Here is a 24,343-nt window from a genome sequence, read left to right as displayed (position 1 = left end):
TGTGTAATTTTCTCAGATTTTTTTTTTTTTTGGAAACGGTTTCTGCAATAACCCTTGAATCAAGCCTTGTACCAGCTTTCTGATAACGGCATCGTGTTCCTCTCGTCAAGACGCATCGAATGAACCATAATTTGACCTTAAAAGGTCAGCTTAAAAATTTGACCTCAGGTCAGGGTCATGACCTGACCGGAAATGGCCATGTTGCATACTGGTCGATCCGTATCGTCGAGCTGAACATATCTAAGACGTTTTAATCGCTCTAGAATGCCTCTATCAAAAGCTATTCGCGAAAAACTGTGAGATACCATTCGCGACCTGAGATGAACTCAGGAGTCAGGGGCATAAAGAGGGGTCACGGGTGCCATTTTTATGTTTAGTGTGTCAAAGTTACCTACTTGTAATTTAGTGTTTGAGTGCTTAGAATGATTTTCGTTCAAAAGAGGCGGTGTTGAATTTTCTTCCGTTGACTTATAGGTACCTAATGGGGAGGTTGGAAAATTGACCTGACCTTAGGTCACCGATATGAAAATTCCGAGATAAACATTTTGTACATATTGTTGCTCTTATCAATCGCTGAAAGTTTCGAACCGATCGGTCACTCGGTGTAGCTATAGCATACATTGAAACATTTTATGAGGTGACGTCACTTGAAGTGACCTGGTGACCTGACCTGGAACGACCTTGGTCTGAAATTTTTACAACATGTCTAGAATTGATGTATGATAAGGTGTGCCAACAACGGCGGCTTTTGAGATATTCGTGAAAATCCGGAGGGGTGTTGAACCCCCCCCCCCCCCCCCCCAGCAGGGCGCGGGTTAAACGTTTACCGTTTGGCAACGAAGGAAAAGAAAGCGTAGAACAGACGCAAAGAGCTTTCGAAAAAATAGTTGCAAGGTATATAGCGCAAGAATATAGTCCAAGTAAAAGGTTCAAATTAAATTCAAATTATCAACATAATTTGTTTTATGAGAGTTAAACGGCAAAACGCCTAGAGAAGTAGGTACGCACCTAATGGCTAATTAAAAAATAAATTACTTCGGCTAAAGAGCCGACAGCGTATGCGGATATTTGTATGTAGGTGTACATACGTACAGTGCAGGGCTTGGAAGAAACAATGTCGCATAAATTGCCATGCCTACATCGGATTTAGAACATCGAAATCAGTTCGGGTCAGACCAATGACAGCTACGCCTCCAACAAGTCAGCGACGCTCGCTGCTCGCACCCTTGTGCACATAGAACAGACGTGTATATAAAGTTTAATGGGGTAGGGGAGAGTGGGGTAATTTGGCCGCTTTTTTTAGAAAACGATGTAACTTAAAATTGACGACACATTTCTGCATTTTCTCAACGCTGGCAGGTGTCGCATTCATTTTACTTTACTGGACAGTGAACTTGAAATGATAGAGTAATTACTTATATTGAAATTGTGACGCATTACAAAGGCCTGCAAGGCGGCCAAATTGCCCCACTAGCAGGGTTATTTGGCCGGGGGTGTGGGGCAATTTGGCCGGTGTTAGTTTGCGGTCGGGATTTTCTGCTATATTGCGAGTCAGCTTCAGATTCAGCAATGACGTGTGTCCTATGACGCATTTACCACATTTTGAAGGTTGACTTATGGGGTCACAGGGGTCAAAATAGCCAAATTAGCGGCTCTAGATGCGAAGACAGTTTTTTACGAATAACTTTTAAAGTAATCAAGCTAGGCCAAAACTTCGAGTACCATCGTAATTCTCTCGTCATTCCGCATCGAAACATATATGTGTTGACCTCGAGAAGTCAAGGTCAAAGGTTGACCTCAGGTCACGTTACCTCAGGTCGCTTGACCTCAAGGTCACGTGATTTCAAGGTCATCATGCATATCAATCGATGCGCGTTGGCGAGCTGAACAGAATGAGACCATTTGTGCGGCTGTACCATTTTTATGTAAGGATTTATTAGCAAAAAACGTTTGGTAACCTTTGATGACGTCACATGTTCTTACAGTTGAACAATTGTAAGTAAGGCATCAAAGTAGTCAAAGTTGGTCATGAATCATGTTATTTATGGTACAATTGACCATGAAAACTCGGCCGTCCCAGCATAGTGACCATGAGCGCACCGGCCAAATTGCCCCGCTAGTCCCGGCCAAATTACCCCATATTGCCATTCTGAAATTTTTTGTGTATAAAGTCATCCCGGCTATACAGAATTAGATGAAATTGCTCTTGGAACCGCTGAACACCCCCAAGAATGGCGCTATAATGTCTGAATTCGTTTTTGGCCCAAATACTACATGTTATACAACTTTGTAAACAGAAATAAAAGTTACCATTTTCTCATGAAATTCACGTTTTATTAATTTTGAATAAAACTACGAGGGGCAAAGTTTTGACGTTTGTCCTCCAGTTATTTCTACCCATGACAAATGAATAGAGACTAGAGTTATTTCACTCACTTTTATTAGACATCGTACAGGTGGGGGCGGCCAATTTACACCACCGGCCAAATTACCCCACTCTCCCCTAGCCCTGTGCGTCATCTCTTCCTGTCATCTCACAGAACTCTCCTAAACGGAGGCGTGAGGATGCCTTTATCCGGAGACGTAAAGATGTCTTTACCCAGTCCGGTGATAACCACTCACGGCGTTATGCGTGCATTGGTGTGCAGGCCGGACCCAGAGGCGGGCCTCGGACGCACCCCTGGCCTCCTGACCACCATCTGGCGCGGTGCGAATCGGAAGCGGTCCGGCGCCCGCGCCGCCGACGCCGTGAGGTGCTCCGTTTTTGCCCGGCGCTAACGGTGACCGGCGGCGGCGCGGTGGGGGCCGATTGTTGAACCCGGGGTGGTGCCGAGAGATGCCCCGCTCGGCAGCCGCTGCACGGCCGCATACCGTGACGGCCGCGTGCCGCCGTGACGCGACGTGACGGCGGCGGCGGCGGCGGGACGACGGCGCAGTGACGTGCAGGACGGACACGCCGTGAGACACCTCCCGACCGGTCGTGAGGACCGGCCGGACCGCCGACAGTAACCCGGGCGGCGGGCGACACAGAGCAGCGATTCCAGTCTCAGACCAGCGCGGCGGCAGAATAGAAGCCTGGCGGACCGGACAGAGGTCCTGGCGGACAGTGGCAGAGACGCAGTGACGGTGGCAGAGACGCAGTGACAGTGGCAGAGACGCAGTGACGGTGGCAGAGACGCAGTGACAGTGGCAGAGACGCAGTGACAGTGGCGGAGACGCAGTGACAGTGGCAGAGACGCAGTGACGGTGGTAGAGACGCAATGACGGTGGCGGAGACGAACTGACAGTGGCGGAGACGCAGTGACGGTGGCAGAAGTGCACCAGGCGGCGGCACGACGGAAGGAGAAGACCCAGAGCAGCGACTCAGGCCGCTGCTCGGCGGGTTGAACCAGCGCGGCCGAACAGAGGCCCTGCAGATCAGGCACAGGCCCGGTGTACCGGACACGGAGACCCGGTGACGGACACGGAGAATTGTGCCGAAAACCGAGCACGGACCAAAGACAAAGCTTGTGGTGGAAGCCGGACACAGCCGCCGGCGACTCGGACCAGCGCCATGACTGTCTCAGGTAGGTAGGTGATACGAACCACAAACTCACTCCTTGTCTCATCAGTGCGAGGTTTTTGAACATGTAACTCCGGGTTGAAAATAGGACGGAATTCAACAATTAAGCCTGGTGCACTGGGATTTTCTAATTGCATACTAATTGATATAGGTACCTACTTACCAAGATAGCCAACCACCTAATCAAAGCTTTGCATTTTAGTTTGTTGCACATGGACATGGCATTGTGCCGATATGCCTTTCCAACACTCTTTGTTTGACATGTGCTTTTGTATCGAATATCTCAGAAGAGCTTGGTTGCTTTGGCAGATCACGGTTCGTATTCGATGAAGACATCATCGACGCACCGTCAAAAGGTGCTGTTCATCGCCGGACTGATCGCGCTCCAGGGCCTGCTGCTGGTGGTGTTCCGGTTCGAGCCTCGCCAGCCTGCACCGTGTCAGAGGTGGGTGTCGGGTGACTGGTGTTCTATATATGTATGTAGGTACTCTGGGTGACTGGTGACCGAAGCGTCCGGCCATTCAACTGTCACAGTGTCAGGCCGCCTCGTCCGGGAGCGCATTGCCCCTGCATGTCTATACCAGAGATAAGGCTCATGCACCAGAGCCATATTGATCAAATCGCGTGCCTGGCTGCTAGTGCTGAACATGTTTGTATGTCTCTCTGTTGTTATAGCACTTCAACGCACACGTGCTTACCACAAGGATGAGCCATTCACATACCGTACCCATGGGTATTTATGAAACTAACTATTTAGCAGCGCTCCAAGTCCAAGTCAGACTCAACGCCAGACCCAGGTTGCAACAGAATTGAAACGTATGCAACTGACCTATGCATGTGCAAGCCATTTGCACATGAATGAGCAATGTCCCAAGCCAAGCTGGGCGATGCCCCCTTCTGATTACATGGTGACTACAAACACGTTACACCTATCCACTGGCGGATCCAGAGAGGCGGTATTGGACGCTGCGGGGGATACTCTCAAAAAAAGTTTCTCCAAATTCCAAAAAAAAAAAACTCATCGGCTTTCGATTCCTTACGCACGACTGTGCAGGTTAAAACAAACCTTTCCAAATAAAAGTTTATTGGTTTTCGTTTTATCCTCGAAAAAAACACAAATTTTCGACGATTTCGGGCGCTGCTGGGGTATTTGCATGAAGGTATTTGCATGAGGTATCTGCATGAAATGCCCCCGTCCCTTCCCTGGATCAGCCAGTGTACCTATCTCGTAACCCATTGATGCACTGCTGCGCTATGCATTTCAAGCCCATCCAAATGCACCAAACTGGCACATTCTGAGCAAAAGAAGGAGCTACCTACCTTACAATGAGATCCTGACTACCAATGCCTACCAGCCGCGTATAGTGCAGGTTTTCATAGCGCCGCCTTTGTAAATTGTTGAATTTGTATTTTATCATGAAAGATAAAGGCTTTTTGGGAGAGCCTTTTGGTAGGTACCCAAAAAGAAATTTACGTAGACAACAGATATTCACACTTCTTCAAACGATCTGGGATATTAATTATCTCGACTTAATTTTTTTGTTTTATGTCGAGTTCGGGAAGCAAAATGAATAAAATCATAAGACGTTAACAAATAATTATGGACCGTGTTGCAGGTCGGACTGTCTGCGGCCCGTCCATGAGCTGCGTCTGAATGACAGTGCCGGCGCCCACCCACCACCCCCCGGGGAGCGGGCCGCTGGCTCTCCGCCAGACTGGACGCGGGCCAGACCCTCCACCTGGCCCGAACTGGTCACCACCCTCTTCGATTACATCGAGAAGCCGCACGCGCGTTGCGACAAGGCGGCGCGGATCGGCGGCCAGCCCGACTACAAGAGCCGTAAGTTCGACGGCTACAAGTGGGTGTGTTTGGACCCGGCGCTGGGCCTCCTGCAGACCAACAGCTGCCTCATCTACAGCTTCGGCGTCGACCACGACTGGTCGTTCGACGACAACGTGCAGCGGCTGCAGTGCGAGATCCACGCCTTCGACCCGTCCATCGGCCGGCCCGACCACCGGCGGTCGAAACGCATCTCCTTCCACAACGTCGGCATTGGCGGCAAGAACGAGGTCCGCTGGGTGCCGGTGAGCCCGCTGCGGCGCCGGCAGTGGGACGTGCGCACCTACGGCGACATAGTACGCCACCTGGGCCACGAAAACCGCACAGTGCACTACCTCAAGATCGACGTGGAGGGTAGCGAGTGGCCGATGCTGGCGCAGATGATGACGCGCACGCCGCAGCTGCTGCTGAACGTCCGCCAGCTGGCGGTGGAGGTGCACATGCAGTCCGGGGAGCGCGGACGGCCCAGCCTCGCCGCCTGGAAGGGCTACCTGGAGACCTTCCTCAGACTGGAGAGGATGGGCTTCCGGCTGTTTAGCTCGGAGATGAACCCCTATCACAAGCCGAGCCGGCTGTTTGCGGACAATGACCGGCAGGGAGCGCGGGTGTATGAGATGGTGTGGCTGCACCAGCCGTGGAAGTGATGTAGGACCGCAGTTATCACTAAAGTCAGACTCAGACGGCCGGAGGTGCGACTGCGACCTCAGAGCTGCAGTTAGGGTGTCAGTCAATCTCCTTACGGATGTGTCCCCAGCATGTCGGTCTAGGTGTCAATCTGTTCTCTGAGTTGTCTACTCAGGGCTCGGTCTCCGATATCGCAACAAACTGGCATTGGGTACCGTGGACACTGCGTGACAGTGTCACAAGCGCCGCAATTCCGCTGCACGGCACAACGGCAGAACCCGTGATATAGCAACAATCACAAGATCCGCACCGCACCGTGAACAATCTGCAACGCACCTGCAACGTTCTGCACTAAATCCGTTCGTTGAGCGACCCAGTACCGACCAGATGCTTGTCTAAATGGTCATACTTTGCAGTGAGATCACTTTGAAAATATTTATATATTCTGACCCTGCCCCTGAAAACACTGGCATCGCACCCGACCCTCCCCCTCTTCCCCTTCTACTTCCTAAAGCAATAACTATATTGATCTTGAGCACCCCTCCCCCTAACATTTGATGTCGGTCAACACAACCAGCCATTGGCGACCGCCTTCCCGCCTCGCCTCCGGCCCCGCCCTGCTCATCGACTGGTCATGACCTACCCCCCCCCCCACCCCCCACCCCCACACACACAAATAAAACGCAACGCCCGATCGGATCCGCCCTCGACAAGAAGACCATTGGCATTGGCCACAACAACATTGACATGCCTCCACTTCACGATGCTGTAATTTGTTAGGTATTATTGATTGCTTACTATTGTGTTATTTATTGATAACTGGAATAGGTAGGTAGTGAAGACTGAGGCACTCGACTTGTTTTTTTGTGAATAAACGTCATCTCTTCACGTGAGCAACGGTAAACAGCTAACGATCGCTAGAGTGAGTGATCGGACTGACCTGTCGATGGTTCCAGTTTGTCAGCACAAGCAGCTTCAGAAAATGAAACGGAACCGGAGTCGGCCGTCGAGCACCGCGATCCCGGTCGCCATTTTCCTGATGTCGCCGCATCGAGTCTGGGTCATGTCCGCCATTCATCACGCACCGTTCGCGTCTCTCAGACATAGCTCGCGTCTCAGCTGCCACTGATGTCACCATCACAACTCCTGACAAATACAGCACGTCACGATAAATCAAGCACAAAGAACCACTTGCAACCCTCAAACACGCCCCCGGCCGGCGGCCCCACGTGGCGTATACCGCCGCCGGCACTTCACGCACGTTGACGTGGCGCGCCCGCCCTATCGCCCCGGGGCATAACCTTGACCGTCGTCAACACCAGGCGGCGCCTAAAACGCAGACCTAATTTGGTCGCGATCGATTCGGAGCTGATAGATTAAATTGTGAGGTCAACTACTTGAAGTGATGCCAACTGCTTTTTCTAGGGAATAAACTATATATTTTTTTTTAATATTTCGACCGCTTTAATTTAGTTTACTGGCACTTATTACATACGTTATCCATTAGTTGTGCGGATCAACTACCTAAAAATGACACTTCCCAGAGACATGTGAACTCTGGATTCTGACAGTGGCCGCCGTCTCTCCGCGATGGCCGCCGCTCTGACTGTCGGCTGCTGTCGGTCCAGCGGCTCCCGATTACTGCCCTGGTTACCGTCTCACGCCTCGCTGGTCACACAATGACCCTGTCGCACGGGCTGCCGGTCACGTCCACTGCCATAGACAGTTTACGGGATGTGGCCGACCGGACGTTTTACGGGACGGGGATGTGGCCGACCGGAAGGAGGGTGGACGGTAGAGGCGACGAGGGTCGCTCAGATTCAACGGTGTAATACAGGTCAACAGCCCGTCCGTGGTGGTTCTTTGAGAATGAATGTCATTTTATATGTAGTTCATTGACAAACTAGACGAAAAATGCATGGAATTAGGCAGTGCTAATTGTCAAACCCGTGTCAAAGTACTAAGTAGGACAGGTCAACCCGCAGTGAAACTGTGAAATAGGTACAAGCCATTACCAACGTTCCGCATTCTGCCAACCGGAATAGTCCCAAGGCGTTTTTGTGCTGTAAAGAACTGGTCACACCGTTCCGCCTTAGCGTCATTCAAACACCGTTTGACAGGTGCAGAGAGGGCCTCACCTGACACCGACTTCCCTCTCAGAGGGGAGAGCACCGAGGTCAACGACCGTCAGCCATGGGCCACGTGACCCGGTCAATGGCCGCCAGGTAGGGGGCACGTGACCTGGCCCCGGGCGTCTGACAGGACACCTGCGGAATGCGGTGAGAAGGGGAGGGGGAGGGGAGGGGGAGGGAGGGGCAGCCAGCTGTGCGGCCTTCGACGTACTCACGACCAACCCATGGCCCACCATAACTTTTTTCATGCTGTCGTTCCGTCGGTTTTCAATTGATAGCATTCAACGCAAGTCAAATGAGCTACCATGTCTCGCCGATATTTGTAAAAACAAAAATGACAGAGCAAAAGATGCCAACAATCGCCACCAAAGCAGAAACTGTCTGTTGAGATTCGTGTATTAGCGACACACACCCCCATTGACGAGCCTATGGCGGCAGTAGGCGCGGAGCACCACCCCCCCCCCCCAATTTCCCGCTGCCTACCCCACGCCGTGAACACTTGGGCGACACGAACTCCCGGCCAGCCCCCCCCCCCTCCCCACACACACTCGGACCATGCGGGGCAGCGAATCGAGCTGTCCTGTCCGCGGCTAACCGATGTAGCCGTTAGCACATGCAGAACTGATTAGCGCGTGTGCTACACGGTACTACTGGAACGTAGCACCGCGGCACAAAAGCCCGATCAACATGCATCAGGTACTAATAATGTATATATGTGCAAAACACGCCCCCAAACAAAGATACAATGCGTTAGGTGGGGTATCTACTTTAGCGTAGCTCGGTTGGGTCACCCCGATCTCACTATAATACCAACGCGAACGTTGTTCGACGTGATTAAACAGACGGCTTCAACGCGAATAACATTTACAGCGGCCAGGCACTCGCGTCTTCGATGTGGGTTCGAAGGAAAACGCAGACACCACACGTTAAAACGTCCTGGCAGCGCGAGAAACTACCAACTTCCAGCGTTTGTAACGATACGATTAGCACAATCTATAGCACCATCTGAACAGATTTGGAGCCGCGATTAAACACGCATCAAACAACGCCAGGTCACAAAGATTTCAACTAATTCAACGACTTCACTGATGATTGTTGTTTTCGGCAAGCAGGATCGCTGCTTCCGAGATCCTACTAAGACTAGAAGCACACAGATAACACCCAAATAGCACCCACTGGCAGTTTCAGCGACTGTCCACTGACGGGCCGCGGCCGGCAGCCATCGGGCCGACCCCGGGTCACCCCTGACCTACGGGTATAGATACAAGCTGAGGTGTCACCTCACAGCCAGGTTCCACGTGTCTCCGTCTGACACTCTGCGGCGCCACTACTGGCCACTGGAGGCAGACTGCAGACGATAGACTGCAGTACAGACGTCACACTGCGGTACAGACTTCAGACAGCGGTACAGACTTCAGACAGCGGTACAGACTTCAGACTGCGGAACAGCCTGCCGACCCACCGACTGGAGAACCGCAGACGTCAGACTGCAGGACAGACTGCAGTCTTTAAACGACAGACTGCAGAGCAGACGGCAGACTGCACGTCCGATCAGCAGACTGCAGACGCCAGACGGCGCCCCGGCCGACTGCGGACGCCAGGTGGCGCTCCGTCCGCCCTTCTCTCGCCATCCATCAGTACTGGCCCGACAGTACCCAACACTGCACACAACCCGTGCACGCTGCTTACTCCCACAAAGCCGGCACTGAAATAGAACAGAAACGGGGAGCAATGGTTAGAAAATGGCCGACTGCATAAGGTTTCAGTAATCTGAACCGTGACAAAGCCCCCGTGACATAAAGGTCACCTGACAGCGAGTCTACGAACAGAGACAGTCAGCGGCAACGCGACAGCTATCTGCTCCACGGCCATTGCTACCATCCTTTCTCATCCCCTAACCTTAATTGCACGCTTGGTAAATATGAGACTAAGGCTAGAGCTCCAGAAGCCGGGTCGAACTAGGAGAAATGTTGGGTGGCTCGGTCAGGTGTCGTCAGAGTTCCAGGGAAGCACAGCACAGGGATGGGTCCGTAGGGTCACAAAGGGCACCAGAATTAAATAGGCTCGGTCAGGTCACGGGGACCGTTGCTATAAGGGAGCGGCGGGGTCACAGAGGTCGCCAGAGTTAGATCCCGCTGATGTCACGGGGGCCTCCAGACGGAGCTGGCACCGCACCGGTCGTGAGCCGCCCAGACAGGTGAAAATAGCCGCCGGGATGGCCCCCGGGCCGCACCCATGGAGCGGGGCGGGGGAGGGTCGGAGGCAGCGCTGATGGCCGGGAGACCAGCGGAAGGGAGACCTTTCAGTCTAAGAACGGCGGACGAGGCCACACTGATCTATGTAGTTGGACTCGTTAGTCCCTGGTGTTGTTGGTTTGGCGACTTCCCCGGCCAGTGGATACAATCGGTGACCCATGAGCAGCCAACAGTAACAACAGCTTGTAAAAATAACTGACAATAGGCCGTCCCAACTGCGAAGTAGAGAATAGAAGGCAGAAGTTGATGTGATGTTATGCAAGAGGTACCAAGCGGTAACGAATAGTGCAACAAAAGCAATAGGTCACGGAGGGAGAAACGGCGACCACACCAACCAATATCGGCACGCAAACAAAACGGTCGGTGAACCAAGACAGGCGTCCTGTTCTGTAACAACGTCGAACTCCCTCGTCACTCCAAATACAGTCCTGGCCCAGCCTGCAGGCGCGCCTGGAGCCACTACCGTCCGGGGCGGGCCCGGCGCCATGACCCGCAGCTGGCAGCGGCGGCGGCACGGCGCAGTGGGAACTCAACACAGCGGCGGTTGGTGCCGATCACGAGGACAGCGCGTGGCCACCCCCCCCCCCCCCCCCGCCCCCGGGGGGAGGGGTCATCGGCTCCGACGCAAACAGGGAAGCGAGCGACGGAGCCCGGCCGTTCCAGTAAAAAGGTCGCCCGATCGGCCGGAATGGGTGGCGCTGAAGGAGATCAGTCCGACAGTCACTGACTCTGGACAAGCACCGAAAGGTTGAACGCATTCTAAGCACTTAACGCAGATAATAAAATCGACGGGGGCAAAAAAAAAAACGTTACATGCGTGTGCATTATGCAAGTAACTGAGAGTTCCCGTCCAAAGGAAGTCAAAATTTTGTTACGGCATTGTGAACCAATAATCGCATCAAAGGATCTAGAAACAAATTTACATAGACTGAGACTAGTCTTACCTATTTCAGCACCATCCATGTCAACGAAGTAGAAGTGGATAAGGCAGTGCGGACAACTAGTAGTCCCGATAGTGTGTCATTTCTGAAGAACGGCTACAGCCATTCTAAGAAGGAAGTCCAATCGTTACCCAACGCGGACGCAAAAAGCGGCCCACATTGGCTGACCTTGGCGTTGGCTGCGCGTTCACCCTTGTGTCAGCATCTGTCTGTTGAACACGCCGCGGGGCTGTGGCGTGCCGAGTCGGTAAAAACTGAGCTGGCACCGAGCGCCGATCGTGCAATGGCCTTGGGCTCGCCGGCTGTGAGAGGAGCGACAACGGCGGCTTCCGATCGAGCGTCGAGTCGACATCGACGACCGCCGACTGAGCGTCGAGTCGACAGCGACACCCCACGCGGGGTTGGAGAGCGACCGGGACTGACTCGGCAGGGGGACGCCATTGTGGTGCAGAAACACGAATTGTTAGCCTATGTAAAAAAGCCCGAAACGAAGATGCCTTGAGAAAACAAAGCAGGTATGGACATACATCAGCTATATACTCATCATATATACTCATCAGCAGCTGTCAACTGAAACTTCTCATGCTGTTTCCATGGGAAAAACAAATGTTCAAAAATGTCTGTCCTTTGAAGGACAAACTGCCCATACCAACGTCATCAGTCAACAGCCACCTGGGTCTTGAAAGCCCAAGCCAAAGACGGAGGGGAGCTCCAGCTAACCTCACCCTGCTCCGAAGGACCACATCGCAGGTGCGCAGCTGCCGGCCGGGCCCGGGCCCGCCGCCAAACCAGGTGCTCGGCCGAGCCGCCGCGGCAGGCACCACGCTGTCCGCGCGTGGCCCGGGCCGGGGCCGCCTGGCACCGGTGCCGGCACACCTTAACCACATCAAACGACCCGCAGACGGCCGGCAGTTCATAGACCCCGACGGGCGGTCGCCGACGGTACCGACGGCGGGCAGCGCGTGCGACCGGCGACGGGCACGTGTCCGACGGCAGCGGACACGTGAGGCGGGGGCAGGTGCGAGCCGCACCGGTGGGACGGCAGCTCTGTCACATCCGCTGTTTGGAGGAGAGGTGGAGCAAAACCGGACGGCCGGGAGCGGTGGGGCGAGATGTAATGTAAAACGATTCACCATTCAAATGAAATGCTTCGTTCCCTGGTGACCGTTAGAGAAAAATATTTTTGAGGTTTGTCATCCGTTGAAAGTACGAGCTGGATGGAGGCCATCGCCCACGGATCTGGTACAGTTGATCCTCGAAGTTGCATACATGTCATTTCGAAGCAGACATCTTCCACAAAATCGTATGTGAATGGACAGTTTAAATAAATACGGAATACCTGACATATGAGAAAAGACGCAAAACTTGGAAAACACAACCAAAAGAGCAGCAGCATGAGGTATTCTGAAAATCAACCAGATGCGTCACCCCCACACGAACAAAGTGGCCCTCGATCCACCCCAGTCGCCGTCGCCCGGCGGAGACTGCCACGACAAACAGAGTCGACCTTTGCCTTGTAGCGCCGCTGCCAGTCCCCCTCCGTCGGCACCTCCGCCCACCCGCGGCGGCGTGCAACCTTGGCACCCGGCGGCCACAGCTGGCACGCACACTGCGTCGGGGCCGACGCGTCGACGGGGGGACCGAGGAAAACACCGCCGGCGGCCGGAGCGGCCCCGACGGCCGGCCACCCTGTTTGTGTCCGAATGAAGGCCGGCTGAGTCAGTGACAATGTGGATCGGCTTTGTCCCCGAACGGCCTCAGTTCGCGCGGAAATCGGGACAGGGTGCGCTTTACGGCACTATTTTCGTTTCTCTTGAGAGAGAAATAGGTGACAGGAGCAGCCAGCGCTGTTGTTTGGCTCGGGAAGCGAGGAAAAGTTGGACAAAGTAAAGCTGAGGGCTTAGAGACGGCTCAATAAAGTAATCTTGAACTCAATATCAGTGCAAAAACTGCTGGAACAAAGACGATAAAGGCGGACGGTGCTCCGAAGAAAAAACAACGGCAATGAGGACTGACGAAAGTAATTTAGGCGACCTGCTACATTTTCTTTGTGCTGAATTTGAAAACGACTCGCCCGACAGCAAAACGAGTTGGACGGTTTATGGTTTTGAAACTAAGGAAAAGGCTTGGTTATAAACTGCTTATTTTGAAATACAACTTGAAAGGTTTGATCGTAAATATTAGGCATGCACATTGACATGCTGCGAAGAAATGCAGACTGATCAGATCAACTCATATCAGTCACTCGTCATAATGGAAGCCAAAAACGGACGCTTTGGCGTGGACTTAGTCCAAACCGACGAATTGAGAACATCTGAGTTTTTTCGGAAAAGACGGTTCATCGAAGCTCCTCCCCTGGCTTCCGACGTTAAAACACTTGCTTTTTAAAAAATGTCTACCCAGAACGGCGAAAAAACGATCCTGAACGGCGAAATAACCCAAGAATTCAATCGAACCTAGATGAAAATGGCGGATGAATATTAAAAATCTCATGCTGGCTACCACCTACCGGCAATAACCGCTGACTGCTATCAGTGCGGTTAAATCGCACTGATACCCGCCCTGTCCTGCTCTGTCCCGTCCTGCCCTCAAGCCCTGTCCTACCCTGACGTCCTGTCCTGTCCTACCCTGACGTCCTGCCCTGCTCTGCCCCGTCTCACCTGCGGCTCATTGCTGTTTGCGCGGGTGGACGGCCTGCAGGTCGCGCGCGATAAACTTCTCCTCCTGGGCGGCCTGGCCGCCGGGCATGTTGAGGTGCGTCGGCTGACCGCCGGGCATGTGCAGCTCGTCGGCCGTGTGGCTACCCGTCAGGTGCACGTCGAACGGCTCCGGCACGTTGGTCTGCATCACAGAGTGCAGGCTGATGGCGCCGCGGCAGTCGTACGACTGCACGTGCGAGTCGGGCGCGGCCGGCGGCGCCCCTCCGGCCGTGCGCGGCACGTCCTGGCCAGCGCGGCCCACCGACAGCCCGCCGCCGCTCAGCAGCGCCAGTCGGCCAGAGATGTCCCGCGAGCGGCGCGCGCTGAACTTGAACCGCGATGAGTTGAGCTCGTCCAGGTTGGGCGGCATCAGAGGCGGGTGCAGGCTGGTCGAGTGCACGTGCAACTCAGAGGACGGGCTCAGGTGCAGCTTGGAGAGCTGGGAGCGGGTCACTGAAACACAGGGCAAGTCATTAAACACTGTCTGGTACGGGGACCCGCAGTTGCTACTGTACACGAGCCCCAACTCTAGCCGTCTGTCCTGCCCAGTAACAACCGATAACATTGATATCGACTACCGGTCCCTGTACAAGAATAGCTGAGGGTTTCTGTACTTGCCTTTTGACAGCTTATTGCTGTTCCCTGTGAGGGTGCTGGGACAATTTACTCAGGGTCGCTGTACAGTAGCAACTGCGGGTCCCCATACCAGCTGTATGATGGGAAACAGGGACACAGGCCGACTTGAAGGGCGTTAGTGAAAAATTATATGTTGGCTAATAAGCTTAAACTAGGTGGACCTTATTTTTCAAGAGGGTACAGCTCCTAAAATTCTTGCTCGACTCAGGTACAAGTTGTTTTGCTTATTCTGTGTACTTTCTGCTGTGGAAACATAACACAGAAAACAAAACACAAACACTTTCATCCCACAGGATCTCAGCCTTGTTCACTTACATTCAGAACATGTGATATATCAAGAACTTGAAGTAGTAATAAATGGGATATCTTGTTCAATTGTAACATTTTTTCTCACTTTCCCAAAGCCACATATAATAAAAGAAAATCATATTGCATAGATTTTATGGGAAATCCTTAAATGAAAACTGGCAGTGAAACAGAACCAAAGGTTTCATGTAGCCATGGTATGCTCTTACCCTGGTGGACCTCCTGGCCCTTGTCTGGTGTAATGCCTACACCTGATGAGACAGCTTCACAGCAATGCTTCAGAGGCAGGCCCTTGGCCAGCGGACGAGACAGAGCCATCGTAACACCTTGTTGACAGCAACCTGGAAAATAAAAATACATGTTGATGTACTGGCAGAACCAGGGGCCAGGGGGTATCACTCACGCCAGGAATGTAGGTATAACCATCTCTACCTGCAATGTCATGTTAGGAATACCTGATATCACTGTTAGGAAAACTGAAAGTTGAGCTTTCTTTACACAGAAAGTAGATTGAGTCGAAACATAAATCATGAAAGGAAAGTCAGGTCCCTGATGCTTCAAGACAGCTTGAACTAGTTGTCAACTGTGGCTCACTTTAACTAAACGCAACAGCAGGAGACTTATGTCCAACCGCCATATATGCTGAAAACAGAAAAGCAAAGAAGCTAAGCTCAACAGTCGACAGTCCTCCCACCTCAGCCTCAAGAAGTCAAATGACAACAACAGTCCGGCGCGGTGCCTCGCCAGTTTCGTCACAACAAATGTAAACAAAAAGGCTTGTACACATTACAAGGTAGGGTAGTCGATGGCACGAAAAAGAAGCTCAGTTGGCAGTCATACGGCAAATTAAATGACGTCAGTATTTAATATTTCCCAATTTTAGCTAAAATTAATTCAATTTTGTTTCTTTTCATGTCTTGATTATTAAAAGTTAAGCATAAAATTGTTTTTTGACAAAAAATAAAAACAATTTGAATGTATGAAATTTATTTGACGTCATTTTCTCAGAGAAATTACTTCAATGTATTCACCACATGAATCGGACTTCGAAGATAAGAACTTAACTTTTTAAAAATAAACCGAGAAAATAAAAAGATAAATCATTCAATGTGATAAAATCAAAATTATTATCCATAAAAAAATCAATTCAAGTATCAACTTAGAATGAAACCGAGCATAATCATGAAACTACTTTTGTGCCGACGAAAAGCTCCCGGCGCATGAGCACTATCCCCAGCTGTGTGGTATCGATCGCGGGCCCTACGCCGCGCCGAGCCGGGCCTGGAGGGTCCGCCGCAGTTCGCCGCCGAGGTGCCCAGTGACGGTGAGGGAGGCGGAGCTCCGTGTGGACCCGGACACGGTGAGGATGGCGGGGAAGGAACTCTTTGTCGTTGTTGCGTTGCTTTCGATATCAAAATTCACAGACGGCTATGTGGAGGCTGTGGGTGCCAGCAGCGTTGACATGCCCCAGCCGAGGTCGGAGCCGCAGGTAGCGATGGTCTGCGACCAGCCCGACCACTACCATAATCAATACATGGATTCGGCCGGCCGCTGGGTCTCCGACCTGGACAACAAAGACGGCTGCCTGAAGAACAAGGAGGAGATTCTCGAGTACTGCAAGCGGGTCTACCCGAAGCTGGAGATCACCAACATCGTCGAGTCGACGCACTCGTTCATGGTGGACGACTGGTGCAAGCTGGGCCACGACAAGTGTCAGGAGTCGTACCTGGTGAAGCCGTACCGCTGCCTGGAGGGCAAGTTCCAGTCGGACGCGCTGCTGGTGCCCGAGCCGTGCCAGTTCGACCACATCCACAACAGCTCCTGGTGCTGGGACTTTGACCGCTGGAACCAGACGGCCGACAAGGCGTGCCGCGACCGCGGCATGGCGCTGCGCAGCTTCGCCATGCTGCTGCCGTGCGGCACCGACATCTTCACCGGCGTGGAGTTTGTCTGCTGCCCGCTGCGGGAGGCCACCACGCAGCCGCCGGCGCAGCAGCCCTTCGAGAAGAACTTCCCGCCGCAGCTCACCTCCGAGATCAACATCGACGCCGAGGCCATCACCCTGGAGCCGGAGCTCGAGCTGGAGCCCGTGGCGGCCACGCGCGACCCCTACTTCACGCGCTTCGACCCGCGGGTGGAGCACGACGCGTTCAAGGCTGCCGAGCGGCGTCTGGAGTCGGCCCACCGGCGCAAGATCAAGCGGATCATGCAGCGCTGGACCGAGCTCGAGGACCGCTACCAGAAGATCAAGGCCGAGAGCCCGGCGCAGGCCGACCAGTTCAAGACTAAGATGACGGCGCACTTCCAGAAGCTGATGGACCAGCTCAAGGACCAGGGCGCCGCCGAGAAGCACCAGTTGGTGTCGCTCCACCAGCAGCGGATCGTCGCGCACATCAACGAGCGCAAGAAGGACGCGCGCGCCTGCTACGTGCGCGCACTCGGCGAGAAACCCATCCAGACGAACGTCGTGCACAAGTGTCTGAGCCGCCTGACGCGGGCGCTGTTCAAGGACCGTCACCACACGATCTCGCACTTCCGCCACCTGCTGACCACCGACCCGGAGACGGCCAGCGCTCAGCAGACGGCCACCGCCCAGCACCTGCATGACATCGACCTCATGGTCAACAACAGCCTCCAGATGCTGGAGCGTTTCCCCAGCGTGCAGCAGAAGATCCTGCCGGAGCTGTCCCGCACGGTGGCCGAGCTGCGGCGCCAGGACTCGACGCCGGCAGAGCTGATGGGCGGCCAGGTGCTGGACGCCGCCGGAGAGGTGCAGGATATGGTCCAGAAGGCTGCCGATGACCGCGCCGCTCAGGAGAAGATCCTGGCCGCCGAGCAGCGCGCGCGTGACGAGAAGCTGGCCGCGCACGAGGCGGCGCGCGAGGAGCTGCACCGCGTCGAGGCGGCCGCCGGTCACCGCGTCGACGACTTCGATCCGGAGACGATGGAGGACGAGACGCTGCCCGGTCAGAACGTCGAGCCGGTCATCTCTCACGCGCAGGCCAGCGCGCACACGCAGGGCGAGGCTACCTATCAGGTGCTGCGGCCGGCGCACGGCGGCGGCGGCTCGGGCGGCGGGCGCGGCCTCTACTTCACGGTGGCGCTGGCCAGCATCGCGCTGACGGTGGCGCTGGTGGCCGGTGCGCTGACGTTGCGCCGCCGCCAGCGCGCGCCGCGCAGCCTCGGCTTCGTAGAGGTGGATCAGACAGCGGCGCCCGAGGAGCCGCACGTCACCCAGATGCAGGTCAACGGGTACGAGAACCCCACCTACAGATACTTTGAGAGCAAATGAGCGGCGCAGTAGGAGCGCTCCGCAAGTTCTTCAGCGGTTGACGAGAGGAGGTTTTAGTTCTTTGAGGGTGGAGCGCATCCCATATAGGTGTACATTAAACCAAGACTCATTCGTGCGCTAGCGTCGTGTGTATAAACGTATTTTGTGTATACGCTTTTGGTAGCGGCGTTGGCGGGCGGGCGGTGTAGACGTGGTGTCTGCGTCTCTGTATAAGCCCGTCGAGATTATCCCAGTTGTAACCATGTGCCATACGCGGCCGGCGCCGGCGCAGGCGCGACGATAGATACATTCCCGGTCGGCTGTTCATTCTGTGTGACTTTCGGCGACTCTCGGCAGCTTTGTCCACCTTTAGCTTGGCACTCCCGCGCGGGTGCCTGCGACGCAGCTTTAACGTTACGTGTCCTGTTACCCTGCCACTTGCGCACTGGCCACTGCAGTTTCCCTTTATCTCTCAGACATTCCTCGGTCTTTGCCCATCCCTTTGTGATCTCCCGTTGGTGGTGTGCTCGCGCGCGCTCGTGATGTGATGATGTATCGGGCGCGGCGCGCCGGACGGGCGGCGGCGCGCGCCCCGGAGAGTGTGAGGCCAGTGCGGGCGGCGGGCGGACGGCCATTCTCCGCCAGGCCCGGTCTAGTCAGCGGCGGCTGCCAGCCGCAGCCAGACAACTGTCGGTCGCCAATAAAGCAGCTAGATTTGGAGCGGTCGTTTTTGCGCTGGGAGAAGACCGATGGCCGGCGGTGGTCGGCCGTGCCCGGACAGCTGAGGGGGAGGAGTAGGGCGGGGGGCCCGTCAGCTCGAGCTGCGAGCTGCGGCTCCCGCTCACGAGCTGCGGCTCCCGCTCACAATGGTACACCGCTGGTGGTGATGAGGGAAATGGCCGCCCTCTGAAGCCGGCGATAAGGAAGATGTGCCGGCCGTTAGGGTCGGCAGCGGCGCCAGTCGCCGCGGCCTCCGTCCCGGGATTAAACGCACGACGCTGTGGGCGGCCGCTGATTAGGTTAGGGGGCGGGACGGGACGGGACGGGAAAGGTCGTCTGGCGGCCGAACCTGGATATTGGATCCAGGAGGGAAGGGTGGGACAGCAGACTAATGACTCCAAATGACCGAGGATTAACGCTATGCCCAAAACCGAAGGGAAGTAGGTATTCTTGTCAGATGATTTCGCATAAACCTCCGTCTGAGTCCATCAATATTAGACTTAGATACCTGGGGTGAGAGGATACGTTCAATAAGCCACAAATCTCGGTGTTGCAGATGTGCGGCCAGTTGCGTTCGTTCTGCAGGAGCCGCTCCCCGCTGCGCGGTCGGCGGGTGGTTAACAGCACACCATTTGTCGGCTGATCACCTCACCCGCCGCTGCAGCCGACAGCGCCTCACATCAGCATCTCAATCTACCTCTCGCCTTCCGCCGCCGATGCTAACGCACGCGATGAGAGCCCTCGGCAGGTCGAAATGAAAGCGAGACGGCGCGCGGCTGCGTCAACACCGACTCGCGTCGGAAGAGCAAACACTCGCCGTCGTCCATCAGTGTCAATAGCACCGAGCGGCGGCGCCGCGCAAACGGCCGCCGCTCGGTCAGCCGCCGGACGATCTGTCCTCATGTCATAGGTCACCGGGCCGGCGGTGACCATCGGCGGGCAGTGGGCACGCCCCACGTCGTCGCCGCCGTCGCCGTCGCGTCGTTGCCGTCGCGGCTGGGCTCGGACGACTCGGCGGCGGCGGAGCAGCTATTGACCGGTCGGTGAGTCAGCGCGGCTCGCTCCGAGCCGACACCGATCGAACGCGCCCGCGCCGCGCCCCTGACACGCACCGTCGGCGGGTGGGCCGAGCTGCCGCAGCTCCACCGGGCACCCCGCTGTGTGAAGACGAAGTGAAGCTACAGAAGCTGCCGCGCAGCTTCTGTAGCTCAGAGGATCACAGCAAGCCGCTCAGAGGATTGGCGGCTCGGGCCGACGGCTTTGACGGCAGTTGAGGCGGTAGTTTGCCGGGGAGGGAGGGCTGGGCTGTGTGTCGTGTGGTGTGTTGTGATACGCACTGAGCTCGTTTCGGTGACTGAGTCGCGTCCCAGCTCTGGTAATCGGTTTGCTCCTGACGACTGAGGGCTTCGAGCAGCGCTGTGGATCGGAGTTGGAAACTTGTGATTGGTTTTGGAACTGACTCTCCTCAGGCGCTGTGGGTCGATTGTGTTGGAAGGACCGGGCGGGTTTTGAAGCTTGACCTTTCTCTGGTGAATTCTCAAACTTGGCTCCTTCACAGCTCGAGAAGTATCCGAACAAAGTCGGGTCGTAAGACTGATTCGAATTTTGAAGGGTTCTGATAAATTCAGTTACCCAACAGCTTCCATTTACCTATTATAGTCACCACCCGCCACTCACCAGCCCCAGTACGGTAAACCGCCGCATATGATTCGTTTAGCAGCACTGGCTGCGTTGCGAGCCCGCCGGTTGAGGGCCTCAGCGGAGCTGCGTCAGCTCGCTGAGCTGTAACAGCACACGCCGCGTCAGCTCAGCTCAGCGCCGACCGCGCCGCCTGTCCGATCCCACTGTCAGCTCGGCCACACTCTGAGCCGGCGGGGCTTTTAGAACGAGTCACCAACTTTAGAACAGAGAGACCGTCGGTCTGGTACCGGTCAGGGCGGGGGCCGCTGGCCGCCGGCGCCGCGGCCCGGGGCGGGGGCGGGGGCGGCAGTCTGCGGTCGCTGGGCGTCGGCCGGCAGCCGGCGCCGTGATGCGCCCTGTTGGCTCCGCCCTGCCCCCGGACAGGGCTGCAGCGCCAGCGGCCTGCACTCTGCACTGCGGACGGAGGGGGCGGGGCGGGGCGGGCGCCATTGTCGGCCCCTGTGACAGGCACCCCCTCACACCGGGTCACGCTGCACCCCTACCCCCGACCCGCTCCCACCAACGCCGGACGTGCGCCGCGAAACGCGAGCCGTGCGCCGAAATGCGACACGGGCGGTGGGGGCGGCGACGTGCCGACACCTGGGCAGCGCAGCAGAGCGGTCCGCACAGCCACAGGTGCGGCCTCACTGCGGCTGGAGCCGACCCTACACCGACCGCCCCGCGGCGTCCAAACACCGGGTTCGAGAGTCACCCGATCACACCTGACGGGGTGCGGTGTCGGGCGTCGGTCGTCCCCCACTCCTCCCCCACCCCTCAGCCACCAGCCCGGCGCCGGGGCAGGGTCGAACGGACCCGGATTATGGATTCGTGACGCCGCCGGGCCTCACGGTGAGTCACGACACTCCCGAGTTTACCGACAGACCGACGACCGACTGCCGGCACGGCTGCGAACGACGCGGGCGCACCCTGACGACGCGGTCCGACCATTTCCAGTCGACGGTCGTGCCGTTCAGAGGAGAGACATTGCTTAGGGGAGCGCCGCAGCGGCGGCCGTCCATTCTGGCGACAATATGATCCGACCGCGGCCGCGCGTGAATTCGAGCGCGAAATGGAAGCTGTCGGTGTCCAGAGAATGGCGCATGCCGGGAATTGGAACCCAATGCCTGGAATCGGCCCCCATTGAGCGCGACCGGTCGGCTGAGCCTAAATCGAAGATGCATTGTGTGGGATGACGCCCGGCGACCCACACCATCAATGAATGTCGTGCAACAACGCAAGGCATGCAAATATACGAGCGCCATCCCATAAATTAGATCGGCCCCGGAGTAAACTGCTATCGCAAACACGGACCGTCGCAATCTTGCCCGCACGCGCCTTAGAAAGGCTCCCCACGGATCCAGTTCGTGCGCTGAATCTCTCATGGCAACTGAGTCTGCATAACGACCCATTACGGGCCCATTACATATTCATGGCTCTCCGGGCGGCTGTGTGTCGCAGCTACCGTCTCGGGACGAATTCGGCAGCTGGTAATTAACGTCGCAAACGACGAGCGACTACGGACGACCTGATTAGTCCGAGCTCCGAGCCAAATTCATGAGTCGAGCGTCCTCTGGAGCCGGCCGGCGCGCCCGTCGGAAGTTCATGAGTCCTGGAAAAGTGGCCGTCAAACAGAGACTGTCGCCGGAGTCTGGACGAATCCAGGCTTAGTCTGGAGTCTGGAACAGAGTTCGAGAACTCTCAGCCCTCGGGGTTGGGTCAGAGCGGCACGGTCATGAAGCGACTCCCGTCCGCCGAAACGGCCGGGCTGATGCAACGGGCACTCATTGGAACGAGTTAGTGTTCGTTAGGCGTTCAGTTTTATTGTTCTTGGTTTCGTCTAATTTATGGTGATATTGTTTCATGGTTAAATAATGAGATAGGAAAGATTTTACCTAATTATACCAGGGAACAATGGCAGCGTCCTTGTGTCTAAATCGCCGCAAAATGTTAATATTTTCGGGGAAACTAGCTTTTGTGTGGATGTCAGACTGTGTCGTCATTCCCGCGTCCTTTTGTGTCGGGGCGCGGCCCCGCGCGGACTGCGCGTGCGCGGCCTGCGCGCGCGCGCTGACCCGGCGAGGGTCAGTCGGTGTCGGGGACGCGGCCGGGGTGCGGCTCCGCTGGAGTGCAATATAGACGTCGGTGCAGGACATCTGTGTGTCGAGCGGCAGCGCGCGAGAGCATCACATGGCGCGGTCGGTTATCGACCTACTGTGGTGATCAAGTCGGCAACAATGAGTCAGGAAGGTGTAGACAAGTTGACGGCTCTGCTCGTCAAGCAGGCCGAGATGGCCGCAGCCGCCCAGGAGCAGGCGTCTCAACGGGAACAACGTCTCGCGGGGATGGTCGAGCGACTTCTGCAGGATCGCCCGTCGGAATCACCCAGGGAGGTAGCGACTACTGGTAATGTACCCAGTCACGCCTCTGTCAGCAAGCCGTTGGTCAGTGCCCCATATTTGAACTCCTCCGTGTCACTGCGAGAGTTCGATGCGTGGCGGCAAAAATTTGAAGGGTACTCGCTGCTGGCTCGTGTGTCGCTGCTTCCCCCCGCCGAGCAGCGGGCTGCTTTGTTAGCCGTTGTAAGCGATGATTGGACTCGGATAATCCGGTATAACCTTTCTGTCTCAACAGAAGCTAGCCTGAGTGACGTCATCAAGGCAATGGAGGAGTACCTTCGGGGGCAGCGAAACGTCATCGTGGACAGACGGGATTTCTACCGCCGCAACCAGGAGCCCGGTGAGACGTTTGATGACTTCCTGTGTGCTATCAAAGAGATCGCGGGGTTTTGCGATTTTTGCACTTCGTGCCTGGATAATCGTTTGAGAGATCGTATCGTAATTGGGATTCAAAACGAAGATACCGTAAAACGCTTGCTTGAAGAGAAAAACCTGACGCTGCAAAAGGCCGTTGATATGTGTCGTGCTTGTGAAAATGCCTCCAGAGACAGCGTCGAAATTCGTGGCGCTTCCGCGCATTCCCTGTACAAGATGTCCCAGTACAAGCAGGACCAGAGAGGACGGAGAGGGCATGATCGCGTTCGCCCCTCTTCCCGGGAGCGGGAGAGGCACTCCGTCGACCGGCGGGTCACTCCATCCCCGGTGTCGCGGGAGCGGACCCGCTACCGCTCGCCATCGCCTGCGGTCAGATGTGACCGGTGCGGACGCCGGCCCCACCGGGACGTCAGCCTCTGTCCGGCGGTGAGTCGCAGGTGCAATGCGTGTGGATCGAAAGGTCATTTCGCTAATGTATGCCGCCAGGACGCTGCCATCAGTCAAGTGCGTCACTCTCATCAGCCTCGTCTGAGATCGGACTCGCGGCGCACTCGCGACATCAGCCCGACCGGTCACAGCCCGAGGCGCCCTCGCGACGTCAGCCCGACCGGCCACTACCTGCATCCTGTGATCGCGAGCGTGTGGCGCGGCACCCACGCGCGCCCAGCCCCCGCTATCAAGGTACAGTTCTCGCATGCGGAGGGCGGGGGAACGCTGAAATGTACTGCTGACTCAGGGGCCGATGCCACAGTCATGGGACCAGAAGATGCTGCAGCGTTAGGGATCAATGTAAACTCGCTAGACCAAGCAGCGTGCGGTTCAAGCTTTTCAGCCGCGGGCCGTAAGGAACTGACGTGTTTGGGCAGTTTCCCGGCTCAACTGACGCTCGGGAAATGGGAAACAGAT

General features: G+C 55.8%; 2 protein-coding genes across 2 annotated transcripts; both read left to right on the top strand.

Moving 5' to 3' along the window:
* The first annotated feature begins 2,628 nt into the window (after window positions 1–2,628).
* LOC122372101 (methyltransferase-like protein 24) lies at window positions 2,629–6,916 on the top strand. The gene is made up of 3 exons (XM_043348974.1): window positions 2,629–3,566; window positions 3,872–4,007; window positions 5,179–6,916. Exons 1-3 carry the CDS (start codon window positions 3,554–3,556, stop codon window positions 6,044–6,046), a joined length of 1,017 nt encoding a protein of 338 aa, XP_043204909.1. The 5' UTR covers window positions 2,629–3,553; the 3' UTR covers window positions 6,047–6,916.
* Window positions 6,917–16,239: 9,323 nt separating this feature from the next.
* On the top strand, window positions 16,240–18,986 carry LOC122372092 (amyloid-beta-like protein). The gene has a single exon (XM_043348967.1). The coding sequence runs from the start codon at window positions 16,362–16,364 to the stop codon at window positions 18,285–18,287; it is 1,926 nt and encodes a 641-aa protein (XP_043204902.1). The 5' UTR covers window positions 16,240–16,361; the 3' UTR covers window positions 18,288–18,986.
* The last annotated feature ends 5,357 nt before the right edge of the window (window positions 18,987–24,343 follow it).

The sequence above is a fragment of the Amphibalanus amphitrite genome, unplaced genomic scaffold (genome assembly GCF_019059575.1).
Source record: "Amphibalanus amphitrite isolate SeventyFive unplaced genomic scaffold, NRLGWU_Aamphi_draft 001316F_arrow, whole genome shotgun sequence".
NCBI lineage: Eukaryota > Metazoa > Arthropoda > Thecostraca > Balanomorpha > Balanidae > Amphibalanus > Amphibalanus amphitrite.
This window is presented reverse-complemented; position numbering and strand designations above follow the sequence as displayed.

Bases quoted from the DNA above. Each gene is read 5' to 3' on its own strand.
- LOC122372092 (XM_043348967.1), top strand. From the start codon at position 16,362: ATGGCGGGGAAGGAACTCTTTGTCGTTGTTGCGTTGCTTTCGATATCA.
- LOC122372101 (XM_043348974.1), top strand. The intron at 4,008-5,178 runs GTGGGTGTCGGG...ACCGTGTTGCAG, and splicing joins CAGCCTGCACCGTGTCAGAG to GTCGGACTGTCTGCGGCCCG.